Source organism: Camarhynchus parvulus, chromosome 18 (assembly GCF_901933205.1).
Source record: "Camarhynchus parvulus chromosome 18, STF_HiC, whole genome shotgun sequence".
NCBI classification, from domain to species: Eukaryota; Metazoa; Chordata; class Aves; order Passeriformes; family Thraupidae; genus Camarhynchus; species Camarhynchus parvulus.
In genome coordinates this window covers 11002688-11026068 of record NC_044588.1, presented here as the reverse complement: position 1 = coordinate 11026068, position 23381 = coordinate 11002688, and the positions used below count along the sequence as shown (strand labels likewise).

Sequence of the window (23381 nt, the reverse complement as noted above, 5' to 3'; positions counted from 1 at the left end):
GTTGGCTTCAGTTACCCCAGTACTAAGATATCCTAACCTATCTAGGGTTAGCTGTGTTTGGAATTTTGGTTCTAAATGAAAACCCTTTTTAAAACTAGGAAAATTAAAGATTCTCCATGTTCTCTGTATCCAGATTGGCACAGGAAAGACTTGCCTTCTTGCTTTCTTTGTGTGAAATGTCTACAGTCTACCGCTGCTGGTACCTTAAATTAGGGATGTGAGAAAACCTGAACTGCTTCTGTGCTGGTCAGTGTGTTCAAATTTTGAAGAAGCCCTGAATATGTATGATAACGCAATGCTTTGTGCACCACTGATTATTTTCACAAGCTCTTGTTATGTTGTCCATTACAGCTTTTGAATTTCTCTAAACAGGAAATATTCACTCTTTCCAACCAATCCTTTTTATTTTTAACACCCTTGGTGTGTTTCCTGCTTCCTAGCACTGAAGGGCTCCAGGGCGGTGTTCCTAAGCATGCAGATGATGTGCTGTGAACTTTAGGGAATGGCGTGTTTTGCATTCAGGATCACATTTCACTTTGTTGCCAGAACTAGAATGTCACTGAGGGCAGCGCAGAAATCTTGCCTGCTGCCCAGCTCAGCCTCCTGCCCTCTAGCCATAGCCACCCACCCATGCTGGATGCTTTTGAAATCCAGATCCAGAGAGAAATTCAGGCTCTTAGTAGTGTTTGAACAAGTGAGAGCATGGTGCATAAGTCTTTCAGTAGATCAACTAATAAATCTTATCTTGGAGGGGACTAAAAGGAAGGATCATGGATTTATCTTATTCCTTTTATTGCTAGTGACTGTTTTCTCCTTAAAATCATCTTGTCTTGCCTTCCCTTATACAGAAGCCACTCTCAAATTAAAGGCAAGATACTAAGTCTCTAAACGGCTGTGTGCAAACACACAAAAGTACTTTTTCCTCCTTCCCACTCTCGGCCCTTTGCTGGGAGCTCTTTGTCAGCTTCACTCCAGTAACTTTGTCTGATCTTCTCTTTGCAGTTGCTAATTGGCCTGGCAGGGATATGAAGTAACTGAAAATAACTTTATTCCCTCATTGTGTGCACATTGAAAGGGTCACAGAACAGAAAAGTAGAGCAGAGTCCAGACTGGTGGCTCATGCCGAGCAGCCTGGCAGCCAGAAAATGGCACTTGGAGGTGCTGGTTGTGGTTCTGCAAGAAGGTCTTTGATAACCAGCACTCTGAATATTGAATGCCTGTTCCTTCCCCCCCAGAATGCAGGCGCAGGATTGCAGGAGAGGAAATACTGATATCTAACTGCAGAGTATCTTTCTGAGTAAGCTTTTGGATGCCTTTTTTCCCTTGAGGTTATGCAGAATTGTCAGAGCTGTGCTGTAGGTGACTGCCACAAGGATGGGATCTCCAGAATCCTTCTTTGAAGAAGGTAGTGTTGTATAAACCAGGGTAGTAAATCTCAGCTGGCAAAGGCCAGTCCCATTGTATCTAGGAGGTGTGTGGGTGGTTTGGGTTGATTTGCATATCTAGTGCTTCCTTATTTATTTGGATTTAAGAGAATATGTCCAAGCCCTGAGCTTCTGTGTGAGATTAAAAAATAGAACCAGGAATAACCAACAGAAAGACTTTCCCAAGACAATCATAGCATAATCTTATGGTATCATGTTGTGTTTATATGTAGGAGAGTCCTCTGGAGCAATGTACACCAGAAAAGACATTTTGTGGAAGGAAAGCAAATTTGTGCCATGGGAAGTAGAGGAGGGTGAGCTAGAAGAAGGATGTGAATTCCAGAGCTGCTTCCTACCCCAGTTCTGTTAGAGTCCCACACTTGCTGTGGTCATCTGGCAATGTTTTTAGGAGTTCTGGCCTGCTTACTGGTGATCAGATCCATGCTCAGCCCAGCAGCACAGCCTTGTCAAAAGTTGGATGTGATGTTCAGCAAATGGAAGAATCATTATTGCTGGCTCCATTAGAGATTAGCTGGACAATGCTCCTGGTAGATAAGAGTAACAAGACAAATAGCCATGGGTGACAGCTTGCTCCAACACCTGGTGGAATCCAAGCTTTGCCAGCCCTTTTTTGGAGGCTTGCCCAAAAGCCTGTCAGGACTACAGTCATACTCTTACTCTGCACTGCAGGGAACTTAATTCATCTATGGATGTCAGATTTTGGGGAGAGTTAAGCTAACTTAACTTCTGAGTTATGGGGTGGGTTGATGCACTATTAGAAAGACTTTCATCTCCCTAGTTCTCCTTCTTCTAAAGACCAATCCCGTAATTTGAATTTTGTGAATTTCATCACTTTCTTATCCTAAAGGAAGCAATGTGGGAGACTTGATTGCTTCCCCTTCTGTTTCTACAGATGGTGATGTGGTAAATGTAGCCAAGCTCTTCGCTACCAGGAGACATTCTCCCCTGAGGAGCAGTCCCCTTTTGCTGGACATGCTTACAGAACTGCACAGCCATGGACCTCAAGGAGAAGTGTCAGGTAGGTTTGCTGATAACAGTCACACCCTACTTGAGTGTTGAGTCCTTTTAAATGTCTTTATTATTTTGGGTCAATATTCACACAGTGGCATTATTATATAGAGGTATGATCCATGGTTAGTATGGAAGTTGAGAGTTCTGTCACCTTCACATCCCTGTGTCAGCAGAGAAATCCTTTGTAGGGTGGGACTGAGGCACCCCAGTGGAACAGGACAGGTGGGGTGTCCTCTGTCACACCTGCAGTGTCTCTTTTGAGCTCTAAGCTGGGGCTCCATTCCCATGGACTCTCAACTCGGCTTTACTTGAAGACTGAATTCACTGAAAGATTTTAAACCAGGGCAATGAAATCATCTGAGTCCAGTTTTGCTGATGGTAACTTGGGGTCTCAGCCAGCTCTGGTGAGAACAGTCTTGGCTTTTCTCTCTGGTGTCCCTTTCCCCACCACACCATGAACTTGTTGCTGTCTCTGTTTTCTCCAGGCATCCCTTCCTCGCTGTTTTGTTTGCAGCAGTGAGAAATGGTTTTGTTCATGAGTGCAAATACCTGTTAGGGACTCACTAGACCAAAAGATACTGCAGCAGTTTGACTTTTAAAGGGCAGTTTTTCACATTAGCTGTGGCACTTGCCTACTCAGCTGCTTCTTTGCTGGGTTCCTGCTCTGAGCTGTGCTGGACCAGGAAGGCCTGGGCTCACTCCTGCCCCAACCTCTTGGTTCTGCAGTGCTCAGAGGATGTGTTTGACCTATGTTGTTTTATATCAAATTGCTTTATTACCATGGAGTTAACATTCCAATGAGGACAATTATCTACTCGTTCTCTTGTTAATGACATCATGGGCTAATCTGGTATTGATCATTTTAAGAGATGATGCAGTTACCACTGTGTGGAGGGGTGTGTTCTGTGTAGGATCTGAGGGCACCAAAGAGGGCAGGGCATAGTGGGGACACTTTCACTGCAGGTCACTATATTTGGCTCACCTTTCTCATATGACATTCTCCACTCTACAGTGCAGGAAGATCATATCAAATTGCTGGACAGGCAGAAACCTGTAAAAGGCCTATTAGGAAAATGTCCTGATAAGGAGGTTACAGGGGGAATCATGGTGTTCTCAAGTCCTAACCCCCTCTCCTGACTGCTTGAAACTTTTTCTCCCTCCTTTCTGAATGGGTATTAAAACTGAAGGCAAGAGGTCACCACAGTCTTTTAAACAGGAATTTAAAAAAAACCCCACAGATAAATAAAGCTGCATTTTGCAACTTATTTTGTTTGGATTCTGAGGAAAGACCATGATTTTATACTTGTTAGCAACCCTAAGCAGGGGGCCTGGAACTAGATGATCCTTAAGGTTCCTTTCAATCCAAACCATTCTGTAATTATTATTTGATGCTAAGGAGTTTGCTCTTTTTTTTTTAGTACTGCATATTCTCATTCCACCCCGTCTAAGGTGGAATCTCTCTTCCTTCCCAAAGTGAAGAACTTGGACACATACACAATGATAAGGGAACAAATTAACCTGCTTTGTAACCTCAGCAGTAAGTTTGATGTGCTAGGTTTATTTTAAAATGCTAAAAATAAAATGAATCCACGTGAAAACATCAGTCCCAAATCTGGCTGAAAGCAATCCCTGCAATATATGTGTGTGTGTGAGGGAGAGTGAGCAGTCCTGGAGCAGGAGATGTGCTCAGAGCACTGCTGCAGCACACACAGCTGTCACTCAGATGAGAGACTTGTCCTCTGGCTCTGGCTGGCTGATAAGTTCCCTTGTCAGGAATGGCTGAGGATCAGAGTTTGTCAGGTGTAATGCAGGCTGCCTTCCAGTTTTTGCCAGAAGCCAGACACCACAAAGAAAGGCAGAGAGTATTCTTAAATTAAATGTGCTGATATTCTTGTTCTTTCTCCTCCTCCTCCTCTGACTTTTTAATTTTCTGTGTATTTCTGAAGTGAATTTAATCCTTGTGAAAGGTGCCAGAATCTCTGCTCCAAGACCACTCAGCACATACTGAGAGAGCAGCACTGATTGCCACAGGACAGTGGGAGGCTCCTGAGTTTGGGTTGCATTAGCCAGAGGCTGGATTTGCAGCCACACAACTAATAAAAATTATTGACATCATTCATTGCACAGTTACCCATAACAACTGAGCTGTATTGTCCCAGTGTAATTGCTGCAGCCTGGATACAGCTCTGTGCCTCCTGGCCAGAGCCTGGAAACGTGTTCAGGGAGCCTGGGCTGTGCTTCCCATTGCTCCAGCTCCAGCACTGTTGGTCCTTGTTCCAGCTTCCCTAACAACAGCTACAGCCCTACCTTTGGATGGAAAAGTAGCCCAAGTCCTTTGCCATTTCTCATCCTGCCAGTGACTATGTCTCTGTGTTTATTCCCTGCTGTTCTCTAAAAGCTCAGCTCTTCTTCCAAGGGCTTTTTCACAAACTGATCCTTTTTCCACAGGTGTCTCTCATGTATGCTGCAGATTTTGCATAGGTCAGTCCCTGCCTTTATACTCAGCCTTCTATTCCAAGTCCAGTTTTCCAGTTTTCCTATTCCAGTTTTATCTTCAGATCCCAAGTTTTTGTCTTCTGCTATTTCATTTTATTATTTAATGCATATCCAAATGCACTTTCTGATACCAGTTGATATCAGAAGGAAGCTAGATAGTACAAATTACTGCCCTACATAAAACACTTTAGAGCAAGGTCTCTTAGCAGTGGGATAAACAAGAAGCAGCAATTTTATCCAATGCCATTTGTGTCCATGACCAAAGCTGGAGTTTTGAGGTTGGGACCTCTAACAGCATGAAGCACAGGGATTGTTCCTGGTATTGCACAAGCAGGTTGTTTTATTCACTTTCATTCAAGTCTCCAAAAGGTACAAAGCCATGGGAAACAGATCAGCAAGCACTATAATAAAGAAGGGGTCTTACAAGCATATTTATTGTGTGAGGGTTTATCCACTGTTACCCAGTCTTGTTGTTGATATTTTTCTTTTTTCTCTCCTTTTTTCTTTGTGTTGAAAGGAGTAGATGAGTAGTTCCATAGCAGGCAGGAAAGAAAAATTGTGCCATTAGGACATTTTCTTGTTTTTTTCAGTATAAAATTGTTGTCTAGGAAACAAAATGCCCTACAGAAGGATAAAGGATGTTTTGCCTCTCTCTCTTCTGCTTTCTCCTGAAGTTACATTAAATAATTACAAAGTGTCTGCTTCCCTTCAGCTTTGGCTCTGGGAGTTCAGTGAGATTACACACCCATGTGTAACTCCTGTGCCAACACACCAGTAATAACCAGACCTTGTGTTGGGTTTATTGTGAATATTGAGGCCATTTAATCTCTGCCCTTCTGGCTTAAAACACAGAATATGGGCTGTGCCTAATGAGGCATTTGAACCTCAGAAAAGGAAAGGAATTGAAGGGCTTGTCCAGGCAGGGTGGGTGAGTCCAGACACCTGTACATGGTCTTCAGAGCTGCACAATGTGCTGAGACTGGAAGCCTTGGCAGTGCCTGTCCTGTTTGGTACCAGCCAGTGTAATCCTTGGCAAGCTACTGGGGTGGTGCTTGGCTGGGCCAGTTCTTTACCCCTTTCTGTGTGGAATGAAAGCAATTGTTTTAGTGATTGCTCTGCAGAACTAGGAAGCCCCAGACAGAATTAGGACAGCACTGAAGTAGCAGCTAAATAAAAACTCACTTATAAAGGTGCATCCCTCCAACAGTGGGAAGGAAACATTCCTGCAAAAGATGAGAATGAGAGAGGGCTCATTCCTTCTTCACCTTTCTATTCCCTTGTTGTTTTTCCACCCAGCCCTTCCCTGTCTACACTTATCCTTTGCCTCCTGTGTGCCATGCCCAGGTAAATGTGGATCCCCAGGCATGGCTGTGGTGAATTTATGTGCACCTTTTAGTTCAGATTGTGTGGCTCAGAATGAACATGGGATGCTGAGAGGGGCTTTTGCAGCATTCTTTATCAACAAGAGAAGACTCCAGACAGGACCGGTAACCATCCCAACTTGTTTAAATAGCAAATACTTGTATTTTTGAATTGAGCTTGAATCCCAAGCTGCGGAGTCATCTTGGTCTCAATTTAGTCTTTTTCCGTGCCTGCTCAGGTGTTCCTTCCTGTAGTATATTTTATAGCACTTTGTCCTACCTAATTTGCCATCTGCTTTTGCACAGACCCCTGTCTGTCAGCATCATTCCTTCCTGTGCATGCATATGCAGCTCTGCAGGCAGTGAGCCCGGGGATCCTCGCTGTGTCGACTCCATCTGATGAATGAACCATTCTCACTGACATCTGGTGCTATCCTGGGCAAACTTTCTTCCCTGTCTACTTTTTTCTCCCCCTACTTCCATCCCTCATCCTCCCTGCTCCCCCACCCCCATCCGCCGCCTCCTTTGGATCTGCAGCGTGACTGGAAGCAGGCTGAATTAATCAGCAGACTGGTGCTTCACTCTGCTGCTTCTGTCTCATTCTCTGCGGCGCTGGGCTCTGCACAATCTTGCTCCCTCTCCCTCTTTGCTCTCTCATTTTTGGAGAGCAGCAGCAGCAGTGCAAGTTGCTGGGGAAGTGGTGCAGGAATTTAGCCCAGATGCTCTTCAAACAGGCTGATCTCTGGATCCCCCACCAAGGCAAATGTCACAAAGTAAGTTCCTCTCCCTTAATATTTAATTTCAAAATGGCTTTCCCTGTCTCCCTCCCCAGTCTTCACCCTGCCTGATGTGATGGGGCATGAAGAGCTTTGAGGTTTTGGGGGAAGGAGGTTATGGCAGGACATGAAACAGAGAATGATGGTTTTAGCTAGGGAATAGCTTGGTTTTGGCAGTGACGGGGAAAAGAAACTGTTCTAAACTGCAGTTTTAACCCCAGGACCGAAAGGAAGATCCAGACAGGATTTTAGCTGCTGACTCCTGCTCTGCTGCCCCTCTGCTTCATGGCTTAGATTTGTCTGTTGCTTCTATAGGCTTTGATCTGTAACTGTTGAACCTCCTCATCCCTGTGGGATCTGTCTGGCAGTGTACCTGCCAGGCTGGATCATTGCTTTGGTCCCCAAAGTCTTCAGCTGAAGAAGTGGGGATGGGAAGGAAACTATCAAGGGGATGAAAGACGTACTGAAGTTCTGTGGATTTCTGAGCATTGCTGGCCTCTGGTGGGGGGGCATTAGCATTCCCTGGAGGGAGCTCTGCATTGGCATAAAGCACTGCTGTGTGTTGAAGCCAGGATAAATACAGGCTCCTAACTGCTCTCTGAACTTGGAGGAGTAATGCAACTGGCTAAATTACAGTAATTAAAGCTTAATAATTGTGTAGTGTTTCAAAGTGCTGCATAAACCCTGTCTCTTCCTGCCAGCAGCCTGGTGGGACAGGTAACTGTGGTTGGGGATTGGTTGTTCCAAACAGGACTGAAGGGATGGACAGAGGCATGTACAATTCCAAACTGGGCTGTTTCTTGGGGAGCATCTGCCTCTTTCTCTACTGCTGGGCTGCTGCTGGGGAGAAGCAAAATGCTGGGCTTTGCACCTGTGTAGAAAGGTTGATTGTGCCTGTTGGCATCTTTACTCTGTGCTTTATGGAGAGCATAAAATGTGGATGCTGTTGCATGGATTAAAATGGACCCTGTGCACAGCAAAGTGCATCAGTGATTCCGGCTGGCGAGCGCTGCTTTGGCCACATCTGAGAGCTCTGTGCTCCTGCAGCTCTGTCTTTTTGCAGGGGGAATCTGCAGGCCCTGTTAGTGAACCTCAGAGCATCCACACTGGAGCCCCTGCAGGCGCCCAGTTACCCAACTGGGGGGGTTCTTTTGTCCAGGGGCAGCAGGAGGTCTGGGCTGCCTTTCATCCTGGGCTGCATGGGGTGGGGAGGAGACAGTTGCTGCCTACTGCTCTCTCCATTAACTTGGGCACTGCTGTGCTGAAGACTCTGCTTGTTTCACTTGATTTGAGACCACCAACAGCTAAGCTGAGGCTGCCAAGCTCACGTCAGGTGCATTCAAACCAAGTTTAATAGCTGTGTTCCTCATGCCTTCTGGTGCTTTTCCCAGCATGTCCAGGTTTAAAGGCAGTGGTTCCCACAGAGCATGGTCTGCTTGGTGGAGCTGCCTGAATTGTGCAGATACCAACATACATTTCTTTTTCCTGAGCTTTCAGTAGCGTTCAGGTTGACTGGTGAATGTTATAATCTTCACAATTACAACAGTTGGTGGGGAGTCAGTAGCCCCATCAGAGAATGAGAAACTGAGGCACAGAGGAGTATCTGATTTTCCCACTGTCATGCAGAAACCAGTAGCAGCAGAAGAAATTAGAGAATCTAGCTGTCCTGACAGTCCAGAGTCTTAATCAAAAATTCATCCCATGGAACAGGAATGTGTCAGGGGGATAATTGATGTAGCCTGGGTCATTAGAGAAACATTCTTGCCTGGACTCAGGGAGTCTGATCTCTCAGAAAGAGTAGCCAGGAGAGCACCAAGAAAGACAGAAAGCAAGACTGGGACCAAGGATGGGGTAATAAAGGGAAGTTTCTGCCCAGACTGAGTGATGGGCTGGCCCTGCTGGTTCCATTTGTGTCACTCTGGGATGAGCCATTTCAGACAGTCTGAGCACTAAGTCAGCAGCTGCAGGTGTACAGGAGCTGTAGCATCCTCGGTGGGTGATTTGCTTTAGAACAAGAATAAATCCCTCTCTAACACTAGGCTGCTGTATGAAATGCTACCCAAGAAATTGTGTGTTGTCATGTATTTGATGTCTGTCATCCTCTCTGATCAGACCCAAAACCCTACTTTGTGCCATATTGTGACTTACCCTAAACAAGAATCTGACTTACAGTAATAAATGCAAATATATTTGGTGGAGTTACTCCTTATTGTGTGTTTTTGAACCTGTGAATAATGCTTACAGTTTCAGGAGGTGTAATTCCTGAAGTAGATTAATCACCTGCAAAGTGTCATTGTTAAATTAAAAACTGCCTTCTTTTTCTGCTAAGGAATGCAAAATAGCTCCCAGGAAAAGGAAGAACATTCTGCTGCCCAGTTTCCCACCTCCAACTGTTGAGATCTGAAAAGCAATTGAGTAGAGGTGTTATAAAAGGAGCCTAGTGAGTGCAGCCTGGAAAGAGGGAAACAGTCTGACAGCTGCCTTGCAGGGGTTTTCACCACTCTGAATCAGAGGGGTGGATCTGCAGTCTATGAGAATTGAAACTTGTAGCAAATATTTTGTATTCTGTTCACTTATTTGCTTTAACAGTCTTTGTAAAAGCAGTTACACTCAAGTGTACAGCAGTCTTGGTGAGAATCCCTTATTCTGCAAGGGACTGAATCCACAGAGGATGATTCAACCCACTTTGCTCTGGAAAGCAAGAAATATATTTGTGTTCCTGTATTATTAAAAAAAATATTTGGCACAGATTATATCAACATTACTGGTACAACAAATAAATATGCTACTATGGATGTGTAATGGCTGTGAGAAAATAGAAGAGGACTTAAATATATTGATATTTTGTGTCCCTTTCTCTGTACACATTCTGGGATCTACTCTTTTTTCCTCTGGAGGGAAGCAGCAAGATCTCTGTCTTTCATCAGGTAGCAGAGTGTGTGAGATGGCTGATAAACTTTTAAGGTAATTTGAAACGATTCTATGTGTAAAAGAACAAGATTGGAATTTTAGGAAGAGAGCTCAGTGGTGAATTTGTGTGAGGATGAAGGTGGGCTGCAGGAAGCAGACATGGGTAGGTGGTGTTGCTCGGGAACAACTTCACGCTGTGGGAGGAAAAATCAGAAAATAACCACACTTTTCCTACCTATCAGCCTGAAAATGCTCCTGCAACCCCTGAGGAAGGCAAAGAGAACCTATTTGCCATGAGACAGGCAAGGCTATGGATTTAAAAAGCTCCTGGGTATTTGACAATTTATTTACCCCTGTCAAACTGTGGGGGGTCAACTGAAAGGACAAGGCAAAGAGAAGTCTAAAGGTGCTGTGACTCCTCATCTCCTGCCTCTGAGGTGCTTCTTGTTTCCTTCCTGAAGAGCCAAACCAGCTCTTAACCCTGGGCATTTGCAAGATCTTTCTCAGGTTCCCTTTTCCTAATGTTTTCAGGCGACCTAAGCAGTAATCCAACATGTAGAATATTTACTACGAGTGGAGAAATTCACACATCTTTTCATGTTCCCATCCAGTCCACACCTCAGCACATTCATTGCCTCTAGAAAATAAAATCACATGCACAAAGGAAATGTCCTGCACTGTTTTTGCCCTAACAGCCACCCCATAGATCACAACTCTTGGGAGCCCTGATATCATCCCAAAGCAGAAGGATGCAATCATCCCCTTTTACCTGCCTCCAGCCCTGCCTCTCACACTGAGGCTGGGATGGCCAGGGCAGGGAGCAGCTCCAGGGGAGCCCTAAGTGCACTTAAAGGCTCCTGTGCTCTCCAAGGCTAAGGAGGAAGCAACTGCTCGTTTTGTCCTTAGGACTTTTTGCCTTTAGGCACAGGCAAAAGGAAAGTACAGCCTTTTAAAATGCCTCCTGATACCCATCAGGGGTTTGCTTTCACTGTAACCTGGAATTTACTGCTGCTCTTTCTTTGTTGTTCTTCAGAGGAAGCCCTATGCTAAGGCAGCTGGGTAGGAAGGTGTCTTGCTGTTTCTGTTTGGACCGGAAAATTAGCAGCTTTCTCTTTGAGTGTAACTTTCCAAAGCAAAGATGTGAATGTTGAGGTTTTTTATTAATGAACTGACACCTCCTGTGAACAGCTTCTTCACCCTGGGGTGCTCACTTCCTGGTTTGTGGCAGGAAGAGCACTTGCAGCTGATGAAAGGCTGGAAAGATCCCTCTGGGACAGCTTCAGAGGCCTGGGTTTGCCAAAGGTTTACTTAAGGGCATTTGAAAAATGCCTCATTAGCAGTTGATGACTTAGCAGGGCAGCTTTTGTTGCGAAAACCTGGAGCTGCCCCTTGCCAGGAGCTCATGGGGGCTCTTCTTGCCTGTCCCTTTCATTTGGGTCCCAGGCTCTTTCCCGTGATGCTCACCCACAGCAGGTTCCCCCAGTGCCCCCAGCTACCCTCACTCACAGTGTTACAGTGCTTGTTTACCGGGCTGGCTCTGCCTCCTTTGCAGAATGCTCCATGTTCTGAGTGTCAGGATGGGTGTTTAACAATTCCTGCCCTTCCTCTTCCCCAGCCCTGCCACACTGCGCTTGCCCTTTGTAACCTACTACAGCCACGTTCCTTTGTGGCTGCCCTTATCTTGACTGACACTGTGCCAAACTGGTAACTCCTCTGTAAAGTCTGGAGCGGGTGTGCAAGTGTTTCAGGAACCTTTTTTGATTACCTCTGGATTTGCTGCCTTTCTGTGCTCACTGCCTGCTGTGCAGTGGCAGTTTCTCTTTCCAGGCACTGTGTGACTGTAGTAGATGTTGGCATTAAGTGCAGCATTCCTCTCATTTCTTCTGTAGCTCTTGATGAGTGCATTGGAACCAGCTCGGTGTCTAAGCAGACTTTGCTTTTTGTTCAAGTCCCTATTATTTTTGCTGCCTTTCATTCAGTGTGTTTTATTTATCTATCTGCTTTCTCTGTGCTGGAGAGGATTTATACATCTGTGGGTGCCTTGCTCTGCCCGGACAGGCAGCAGTCAGGCAAGAGAGAGAAGCCTGATTGAGCCTTGCTTGGTGTTGTTTTCAGACACTCCTGTTTGCAGCACTCTGTGGTGCAGCGGCACGGCTGGTGCCAGCTCCACTGCCATCTTCTCCTCTGGGAGTCTTTGAGACACTCCTATGTTTAGTTCTGTGCTGATGTTACCTGGGCTGCTTCCAAGAACAACACAAGAACTGCTTCCTCTATTCCTAAAACTGACACAGAGAATGAAAACTGCAGCAGGATTATTTTTAGTTCTGTGAAAGTGCAGCTGAAGCAGCATTGCTGGACTCTGCCTGGACAGAATTTGCTGTTTCAGGTTGTCTCTGATAGGTGGGGAGAGTGTGTGTGTGTCGTAGATGGTATTTGAAAGAGAATTTATGTTCTGTTCCTCAACAGTGTTACAGTTTTGGATTGGGCCATCAATGCAAATGAGTCTAAAGTCCAAGATTAGTTTCCAGTAAATGTTCATCATGAAACCATGCAGTTAAGGAACAGGAAGGACAGATCAGAGCCAAGCTGCACTTGCAGAGCTGGGTGTGTGCAAGCAGCCCCTGAGGAGCAGAACTGCTGCAGTTTGAGACCATGGTGGGCTTGGCAGGGCTGGGAAGGGCTCTGAGAGCAGGAAGAGCTGCAGCTCCTGCCTGAGCTCTGGGCTGTGTCACACTGCTGGGGACAGGAGGGACAAACTTCCTGCCTGTGTTCAGTAGTTCTGTACTCTGGGCACAGTAGGACACACATGAACATTTCTATATGCAGGATATCCTATGTGCTGTACATGCTCAATGTGTTTGTATTAAAACATGAAATGTCCATGAGAACTTTTATTTATCTGTTTCCCCCTGTAGCCCTCTCATGGACACCTGCCTGTTCTTCCCTGTTGATTTGCTGTCAGTGATCTGGTGCGCAGAGTACCTCACTGCAATCTGTGGTTTGAAAGAAAGGAGAGTGCTCATGCTTGTGCCCAGAAATGAAAGTGTTTACCTGACTTTGTTGTTACCAGGATCTTATGGCAGCGTTTTCCATATGGCACACTCCTGGGATGTGTCCTTTGGGACTGCTGCTCTTTGATAAGCACTGAGGGAGCAGTGCTGTGAACTCTGTGCTTCCTGCAAGTCCAGATGTCTCCCTTGCAGTTCAGCACTTAAAACTCCAGTGTTTGCTCTTGTAAAAGGAGGTCATGGATGGCAGGGTCATGTCTGGTCCTGAACTGATCTATGGCCTAACATTTAAATCTGGAAGTTATACATCAAAGTAGCCACAGAGGCAGGACTCACAAACAAAAATCTGTAGCAAGTAGTTGTGGAAATTGCACCACTCTTGTTTTGAATTGTGGATATTCTACTACTTAGCTTTTACTATTGTTAGCAAAATTCATCCTGTATCATTAAAATTCTACCATAACTGTATTTTGTTGTCTCTACAAGCTGATACCAGTTCAAGCCTGCATAACTTCTGTTTGTATTGTCCTCAGCCTGTACTGATTAGATCTTGTTTCACAGAAATGACTTGGTATTGTGCTGTGATAAAGTATTTATCAGCACAGTCAGGACCGGTTTATTTACTTGATACTATCTAAGTGCTCTAATTCCAGCCAGCAGTCTAAAGTTCACAGGAGGGAAGATGATTTCAGGAAAATGGAGAATCAGGCTGATGATGATGGGTACAGGGCATTCACGGTCACATGCTCTGTCAGTCACCAGGAAAAAGCCTAAAAGGAAAATAGGGAAGCACTAACCAGTTTATTTTTCTGGCACCTCAGGATGAGATGACCTCAAGTTTGGGCCTTACCACAAAGAAAGCCCTCACGATCCTGAGAGACCAATTGTCAGCACTGCTGGAGGGGCATCAGAAGGAACGGAAAAAAGGGACTTCATGGAAGGTGAGGCACCAAACAGCACAAGTTGAGCACTTGGTTTCCCCTTCTCAAAGTAAAGATGAGGGCTGAACAGAAGTTGGCTGCATTCCCCCCCAGAGTGTCCAGGTGTAGAACTGCTGAAGTCCTTGGGAACAAAGCAAGGAATCTTAAGGGTGAGTTTCTGTGAGCATTTCTCTCCTGGATGCCAAAGCTCTGTGGGAAGATGCCTCTTGCCCTGTGAAGGATCTCAGGACTTCAAGAGCCACTAAGGGCAGGGAGCTTAGAGGGTCCATCTCAGGTGAAGATAAAAGAGCTGTGAAGCTCAACAGTCTCCCCTTGTCCACTGTGTTTGCCTGGGATGTGTGTTGAATACAAAGTGCCTGTGTTTATGCACAGTGCTTGAAAGTGTTCCTTGGTTGGTCAGTGACAATGGGACAGCCTGGCACAGAAGCCTTTTCATTCTTCCAATCAAGAGAAAAGCAGAGAGTGTTCACCCAGACTCACCAGCTGAATATGCATTGGTGCTGAAGGATTCACACAATGGATCTGGGATGCTGTGTGTCATGTTCAGGGGTTTTACAAAGTTCTGTTCTCCCTGGAGCACCAGCTGCTGTCTTCACCCTTTCTCACTCTGCTTTTCCAAACGTCTGGCTCTGTATTCCATGAGTGCTGACTGTGTGCTGCTCTCCCTTTGCAGGAGGTGTGGAGGAGCAGTTTCCTGTACCATGGTAACCGCTGCTCCTGCTTCCACTGGCCTGGTGCGTCTCTGATGCTGCTGGCAGTGCTGTTGCTGCTGTGCTGCTATGGGAGCCAGCCACAGGGGAGGTGAGCAAAGCTTCCTGTGCTGCTTAACTGAAGCAAGGTGGTGGTTTTATGTCATCTTAGTACTGTCTGTGAGTGACATAAGTGTTGTCCCTCATTCTGTCCAGATATCTAGGTAGTCACACTGGTAATTTCCTGTCAATCCCTTTCACAGAACTTCAGCCAATTTAATTCTACCTCTAATAGACCCAGAGAGTGTCCTATTGAGAGATTAAGGGGTTTGTTTTTCTACAGCATTCCTAGATCTTTAAGACTTCTAAGGCATTATTATAGGAAGCATTTTGAAACTGGAGAAATTAGTGGCTCATGGGAGAAGTTAGTGTGCTATACATGCATTGACCATATTTGTAAAGTATTTTTTAATTGAGATGGGTCCTTTCAGACCTCTCTGGTGTCTTTATCCTAAAGAAGTGTGATCATGCGTTTCTTTTTGAGCTATGAATCTGTGAGATGTGGAAATAAACAACCAGGCAGTTGAGTGTTTATCTCTGTGGGTGTCTGGCAGTGTATTCTGCTTGTTTACTCAAACCTGATGCACATTCTGCTTCCTCCTGTTTTGCTGTGTGAAGCCAAGGTGCTGAGATAGTCAATGCACTGGCGCTCTTCCTCCTGCTCCTCTTGGATCTCCTCATGATCGGGCGTCAAGAGAGGCTGAAGTGCAGAGAGGTGGAAAGGAGGCTTCAGACCATCGTTGATAAGATAAACGGTGAGGTCTCCTTCATCTGTCCCATTTGCACTTGTGTTTTCCACCCATTGAATCTTTCCCCAGACCTGATCACACGCATTCCTAATTAAGCTTGCTAACCTTCCCCCGTGTTGCACAGGAACAGGCTGTGGGAAGTGTGTTCTCCTCATGCCTGTCCTGTAAAATGGTTATTTTGAGCTGTCATGTGGCCATGTGCTTCCAAGCTGTGTGTTAGCAGGTGGGCGTCTGTTATGGCTGTGCTTTGGAGTAATTCAAATCCTCATATCCTTACAAAAATATCTGCCTTGCAGCAGATGAGGAGGGGAGAACACGTGGGGTTGTACCACAACATGGAGCAGAAGGAAATAAATTGTTGTGCATGAGCATCACCTCAGCGGGGGCTTTGGGACTTGAGGGGCCAGTTCCTTTCAGTGGGGCAGTTTTAAATACAGCCTTTAGCTTTTCTGTTGTACAGGTTTTTAAATGACTGCTTAGTTGTTAATATTGAGTGGAGAGAAAAGGGAAAAACCATCAAGGAGGGAGAGAGAGATGATAAAAGACCATTGGGATGGGCTGAGCTTAGCATTGGGGGACTTACAACCACTACAGGATGTAAATCCAGAACTGCTACCACTTCATTCTGTCACACTTTGTGCTTTCAGATACACTTGGCAAAGAGGTGAAATGGGCAGACTCCATGTACCCTGACCTTCACATGCCTTATGCCCCATCCTGGTCCCTTCACTGGGCCTACAGGGATGGGCATCTTGTCAACCTGCCCGTGAGCCTCTTGGTGGAAGGAGATGTTGTGGCTTTGAGGCCAGGCCAAGAATCATTTGCTTCTCTGAGAGGGATTAAGGTAACTTGCTTGTCTGATTTCCCTGGACTGTAACAATTTATTTCCCAGGTTTTTGTGCTAATACTCAAATTCCCAGACTACAAATTATGGCGTGTTTGGTTTCTTCTGACCTTGAAAATAGCTTTTAATTCCAGTTCAGTCAAGGACAGCACATAGTTAGCCAGGCTGCATCTTCTCCATGAACTGCCAAACTCACTGGACAGGAGACACTAATGTTATACAAAAGCACCATATTTCCTCCTCTCTCAGGTCAAGGGGAGAATGTAATGCGCTGCTAAATATAACTGGAGTGAATCTATTCAGTAGAATAATATGACATACAAACCTCGTCCTTTATCCTGCTTTTTATGTGCAGAAATAAAGTTTGTCTGCTTTGACCTTCTCCTTACTACTGATTTGTTATAAAAGAAGGTAATATAAAATACCTGGTGTAGAAGTAAATTAACTACTCACTTACAAGATCTATACAAAGATTTTACTGCTTGAAGAAGGTTGGAAAAAGTTTAAAGCTTGAAATTCACCTTTGGTGGTTTTAATTGTAACTTTCAGTCCAAATGCCAATTCTCATGAAATAACCAGATATGCTTGAACACAAGCCTTTGGGCTCTCTGACCTTTCTTCTAGGATGATGAGCACATAGTTCTGGAGCCTGGAGATCTATTTCCACCCTTCTCACCCCCGCCCTCCCCGAGGGGAGAAGTGAAGAAGGGACCTCAGAATCCTCAGCTCTATCGTCTCTTCCGTGTGTTGAAGACTCCAATAATTGATAATGTCAGGTGGGTTAAATGTGGGGCACAGTGCCTACCCAGCTGTCTGTGTCCTTGTTGCTGCCTTCCTGCTAAGCAGGTGAGGAGGCCTGAGAAGTTTTCTTGGCAATACTGTAAATTTACCCTGGCAAGTGCCTCACTCTTATTGTAGATGTTGGCTTCTCTTTTGACAGCCCTCCCTTATAGCATAGGCTGAGCACAGTGTTCTAATCAGGTCTTCTAGGAGGTTTATATCCAAGTAAAGTGAAGGGTTAGGGTCTTGGTTGCTGAATTTTCCAGCTGTTTTCTATTTTTTAGGTGGTGCCTGGAAATGGCTCTGTCACGGCCTGTGACAGCCCTGGATAATGAGAGGTTCACTGTACAGTCAGTGATGCTGAAATATGCTGTCCCTATCGTGCTGGTAGGTCTCATTCCAAGCCTTTGTCCTTGAGAATAGCCATGTCTTGTCAATAAATCTGAAGAATTGCAGCCATCAACAGGAAGTTGTGGCCAGGCTCACTCATGCAACTGACTCTGTGTGTACGAGCAGTTCAGAGATGCTGAGCCACATAACCATGAGAGTGGAGGGAGGAACTGCAGCAGCAGATCAAAAACGTATTTTTCATACTTTCCCCAGGGCTGAGAATGTTACAAGGCACTGAAAACACCTTCCCTGCAAGTGCCAGTATTTAGGTGACAGTGTCATCTCTGAATTGCAGGCTGGATTCCTGATCACCAATGCCGTGCGCTTCATTTTCCAAGCTCCTGGAATTGCTTCCTGGCAGTACACTCTTCTTCAGCTGCAGGTAAAGGAGAGCTCTGAGCTTCACTACACCTCCTCTCCAGAGCACTGCTGAGATGGATTCCCTCTGTCAGAACTTAATTCATCCTGTGACAGCATCCTGTGCTTCCTGGCTCTGGAAACATGCTGGATCCAGGAGCATTCAGTGGAGGACATCAGAACTTTCCTTACAGAGTTACCTTTAAATGTTTTGCTCTCTCATTTGCCATGTATGTGTTTATCTATATCTATATCTATATATATGGTATCCTTTGCCTTTAAACTCATTAGTGTTTAAGGCCAAATTCATCAGAAAAAACAAGTTGGTGTGACTGATTCATGACCTCCTTCATTAAACCCCCCTAAGGTGTGCACTGTTTGCACTGCTTCCAGTCCCTTTCCTTCCTGCCCTGGCCTTTTATCCCTGTCCTCTCACTGTGGTGGAAAAGATGTCATGTGAGAGGTTCTGACTTCTCGTTGTCTCTGTGCTTGTTGGTGATCACAGGTTGTTTTTTTCAGGTGAATGGTGTCTTACCCATCCTTCCATTGCTCTTTCCTGTTCTGTGGATTCTTGCTACAGCCTTTGGAGAAGCCAGAGTGTTGGCCCAGATGAGCAAGGCCTCCTCCACCTCACTGGTAGGTTTCTCTCCACATGAAACCATTGCAGAGACAAGGGCAGGAGATGAAAAGGCTCTGTGAAGTGAGAATCCAGCAGATTTGTCCACATAATTGTAAAATGTAGTTGGATCTTTGGTTGTCCCAGCTGTTGTCCCCTCTCCCTGGAGTACAATATTGCTTCTTGAACAGATGCTTTAATTTTTTCAACCTCTCTACAGATATCCCAAGGTGATAGGAAGCTCCGGTGATTCCGTAATACTCTTCAAGGCATGTGTTTTCTGTCAGATAAATACAGTTTGACAGAGGGGTCAACATGGAGATAAATGCCCTGTGGTGGCTGTAACTGGGCAATGTGTAGCCACTGAGAAGGAATGAGATACATCACATCCTCTGCAAAGCTCTGTGGCTGAACTATCCTTCCTGAGGCTCTGGGGCTTTATTTGCAGGCGTGGTCTTTGAGTGGGTCAGGGAGTAAGAGCAGTTTGTGGTGGCTGTGCTGGTTTGGGGAATGGAGTTTGGTGGTCTGATGGGATATGGTCCTGAGCTGGATGTGCTGTTGTGTGTCCCTTCTTTTGTCCTGGTGGCAGTGCTGGTGAGATGCACTGAGCTGTGTTTGTCTTCTGTGCTGATTTCTGTTACTTGGACAGAGTTTCTCTCTCCTTCTTGTCCTTCCTTGGCCTCTGTGGCCCTGGGTCTGTGTTTTCTATTCTTTTCTCTCTAGCTGAACATGACTAAGCTGCCTGTATCCTGGGAGGAAGGGCACATTACATTCCTTAGTAGCATTTGTACCTTTATAATCTCTCCTCAGCGTTTTCACCACTTTACCTTTCCTACCCATTCTCAGCATCACTTGGTTTCTACTTTTGAAACCTCCCTCTTTCCCTTCACAATTCACAATTCAGCTGGGAAAATCCAGAACTCCTTGGCTTCCTTGCTTCATCATTCTTAACATTCCCATTTGCCCTGTCACTCATACTTGCACTTTCCTTTTTTTCTTTTCCTGTCTTCTCCTTTTTCTTGTCCAGGCAACTCTGTCTGTCCAGCCAGCTCTTTCTGTGGCATCTCAGACATGCTCCTCCATCCTTGCTGCTGCAGAACAGCTGCTCTGACGTGCCTTGGTCGCTCACCCCCTGGCCAGGGCAGTCACTTGGCCTCCCTATGTCCCTCCTTCCTTCTCTCTTCTCTGTTCAAAATGTAGCAGGTAAGACCCTTCTCCTCTCCAATCACTTGGTGGCAACTTGGCTGCTTATCCACCTTCTTCCCCTTCCTATCATGTTCAAGCTGTTTGATTCCCAATTTTTCAAGGTCAGAGGTGACCTTTGTGACTGGCTGAAAGGACACAAACCAGTGCCCCCTAAACAAGCCCCTGCCTCAAGTTTCATTACTACAGTTGCACTGCAGCAACATTCCTTTTAGAAAAGAATTTGCTGTTGGTTTGAAAATATTTGTACTGCCTTTGATAGTTTTTGTCAGTAATTATTTACCTTTACTGCTAAAAATGGACATTCTGTGTTAGTGGGAATTTCTGCAGTATCTGATTTCCATCCCTTGGAAAATTTACATCTTTTGTCTCGTAGATTTAAGAGCAAAGAGCATGTCAATCAAAATTCTGGTCTGTTGTAACTACTCACATTCCTTTTTACCATCTCTGGTTAAGTAAACAGTTCAAGCACCTTGAGGCACTATAAGCATATTTTCCAAACCCCTAATCTTTCTCTTGGCATTCCTCTTAGCTTTCTCCACTGTTTCAGGAAAACTGTAGGGTTATATCTCAAACCCCACAAAATATTCCAGTAATAGCTGTGCTTTTGATAAATTTCAGAATTATTTGGACTTTCTGCTCTGTGTTCCCTTGTTTGTACAACAAAGAATCCCATTAGATCTTTCAGCCACTGCTTTAAAAGGCCAGGCTTTGTTCAGCTGCAGTTAATGCTTTCTGAGAATCCTCATCCTGTAAGTCCAACCTCCTTTTCTTTGCACCTAAATACACAGCCTTAGTTTTGTGCCTGTAGGGATACATGTTTTTGCATACTGCCCAAGCAATCCATATTTTTTGTGACAGTGGTCTGTCCTCTTTACATTGCACCCTGCCCTAAACTTTGTATCCTTTACAGTCTCTATCAGTAATATGTTGTTTTTAGTTTTCTCTCAGGTTATTAAAAAATACCCAGATTTGTCCCTGCTTGAGGTAGTAACACATCATTGCAAATAATTTCTGTTTCTCTTCCATTTAGAGATAGTCTGTTTCTAATATATCTGACATGGGCTCTATTACTTTGGTATTTTCATTAGAAAACTAGTCAAGCATTTAGAATCAAGTCAAATTAACAAATGGTCTGTGTCAAAAGCAGTACTTTTATCAGACAAATTTGTAATTTTGTCAAAAAAGATATCACAATAGTTTGAGGAGATTTGCTGCTTGTATAGTTGTGGTGTTTGGCACTGATTTTATTATTCCACTTCTTTTCTTTTAATTGAGTCTCATATTAGCTACTCTTTTATTCTGTCTGAAATCAAAGTCTGTCTGGGGTCCTGTGGTAACTTGGATGGTTCTCCTTCCCTTTTTGGGCATTGGCACCACTTCCATTGAACTGGGACTTAATCCACAGTTCAAGCCTTCTGCAAAATCAGCAGTAACAGTCATTGTCCAGACCTGCTAATTTAAACATATTTACTTTCTGTAGCTGGTGTTGGAATGGAAAATATTTCATAGTTATCATATGGTATGATTGTATCACTGAATAAGGAATAGCAATATTTATTTAACATGTCTGCCTTGCCTTCAATGTCATTTGCAATTTCACTGTCTTTAACAATCAGTGGTCTGGTTTTAATTACCAACTGGTATACTTTTCCTTATTTTTATGTTAATTCTTACTTCTATTTTAATTTAAAACTGGTCTCTTATTTTACTAAGGGATTGTTGCTTTTTAAAACTGTAACGAAATATTCTTAAACACTTCTTAATTATCCTTCATAGTTCTCAGTTGAAATGATTTCTGACATATTTCTCTTGGCTTTTTATGGCTTTGTTAAACTGATCCTTTTTCAAATGCCAGATATATGCATTATTATTTGGGCTATAGTTTTATTTACATATAAATGTAATTGCCATGGTCGCTTGTGGTTGTGAATACACTTAAATTTAAACTTTTTCAAAATTACATCTAGTGTGGAATACCTTTGTGCTGGATGCAAAATTTCTGAGTTAGTGAATTTCTCAGCGTAATTCCAAGAGCACCATGGTGGTGCCCTGCTATAATTTCTTTTCATTTCCTCTCCACATCCCATTCATATTGCCTCATTCCTCTGTGTCCATTGTGTTCCAGGCACCTGCTTTTCCAACCCGTCTTCCAGCTCCCTTCCTGTAACTGACCCATATAAGTTAAAATCAGATCACTCAATCCTGGCTCTTTCTAACTAAAAATAACCACCCAGAAAGATCCTCCTCTGGGCCTAATTGCTATTATTTTCTCTGTAGACATTTAGGTAATGACTGTGTGTTCCTCTGTGATGTACAGCACCAAGCACTTTGCCTGTGCTTCACGAGTAGATAAAACCAGAGTCCATTAAAGACGTAATTGCTTTGATGAGTGATTGGTGTGCCGTGGTACAGCGACTCCCACAGAGCAGGACTCCTGCTTTCTCCTCCCCGAAGGCACATCCTGTGGGAAGGATGCTCCTCATGGCACATTTCTGAGCACAATTATAGTAACTGGTCTCTTCTCTTGCTGCAGCTTGCTAAGTTTTCAGAGGACACTCTCAGCAGCTACACAGAGATGGTATCTTCTCAGGTACTATTATTATGAATTGTTTTCTTCCATCTTCACTGCAGAACTTCATGATATCCTTTCCCTTCCTCTCTGATCTCCTGCTTGTTGCTAGACCCTTTTTACTTGTGTCAGTTGTCCATTGTCACTCATTTGTAGCTTTAATTTGCTGTGCATGCAGGTTGCATGTCTTTGCCTTCCACCTCCCCGTGTAAATACTGCTGTGCTGACTAGAGTTTGAGGTGACCTCAATGCTGAGTCCAGTTGGGCTTTTCTGAATATTGCAAATGGTTTGAAATCAACTTTTTCTGTCCTGGAGACAGTACTTCTTTCAAGTCCTGTTCCAGAAGTAAAATAAACTTTGTATGGTGTGTGTCTGAACAAAGTGAAGTATTTTGCTTGTACCAGAGAAACCTTGTTGAAGTCAAAACTAAAACCCAGAGGGAATGGTGGTCAGCACTCAGACCAAACTGCAGAGGGACTGTGGGATGTTCAGGCTTTTTGAAAGTCTGATCCTGTTCCATAGGCTTCTTATCAGGCTTAAGCCCATTACTGGTGCTTCCCAAGCTGGGGCAATGAAACATTCAGGAGCCCTTTTTCTAGGGAAGGAACTGCTGTGGCCACTCTATAAATTGCATCATCCAGATTAAACAGGTGGGTAGAGGAAAGATACTTCTCTGTCTATCTGGTGTTCAGATTCCCCTTTCCATAAGGAGGCAGATGGACTCCAGGAGTGATTAATAATCCCTTGATATGATAAGAATCAATTCCTGTCTCCTTGCTCCCAGTCACTCAGAGTGAGTGCACAAGGCTGCCCACACATGTTTCCTTTGCTGAATATTTTGTTGGCTTTTTGTGCCAGTTCATCATTTAGCTGAGATGTTCTTCAGATATTAAATGGGGGTGATTTTAGCTGACCTACCTTGTTGAGGAGATCTCTTTCTTTCCTTTTGTAACATTTTTACTTAGAAGAAACTGGTTTAAATAAGAGCATTTTTTTTCTTGGTGATAGCTCCAGATTGTTTCGCATTTGAGCTTACTGCTGTACTAACCATTAGGATCCAGGGAACATGATTTCAGGAGCTTTGGGGGAAGTGCTCTGCAGTCACAGTATTCCAGAATAACAGCTAAAAAGCAGTAAAATAACACAGTAATTCAATCCTGGTTTTGCTGACT

General features: G+C 44.4%; 1 protein-coding gene across 1 annotated transcript in view; it reads left to right on the top strand.

Moving 5' to 3' along the window:
• TMEM94 (transmembrane protein 94) overlaps positions 1–23381 on the top strand; it is a 51147-nt gene that overhangs the window by 5726 nt on the left and 22040 nt on the right. The window contains 10 exon segments of the mRNA XM_030962037.1: positions 2338–2463; positions 13829–13948; positions 14622–14749; positions 15316–15452; positions 16094–16290; positions 16915–17066; positions 17355–17457; positions 17756–17842; positions 18337–18453; positions 22173–22229. Coding sequence (XP_030817897.1) covers positions 2440–2463; positions 13829–13948; positions 14622–14749; positions 15316–15452; positions 16094–16290; positions 16915–17066; positions 17355–17457; positions 17756–17842; positions 18337–18453; positions 22173–22229 — 1122 coding nt within the window. The 5' untranslated portion in view covers positions 2338–2439.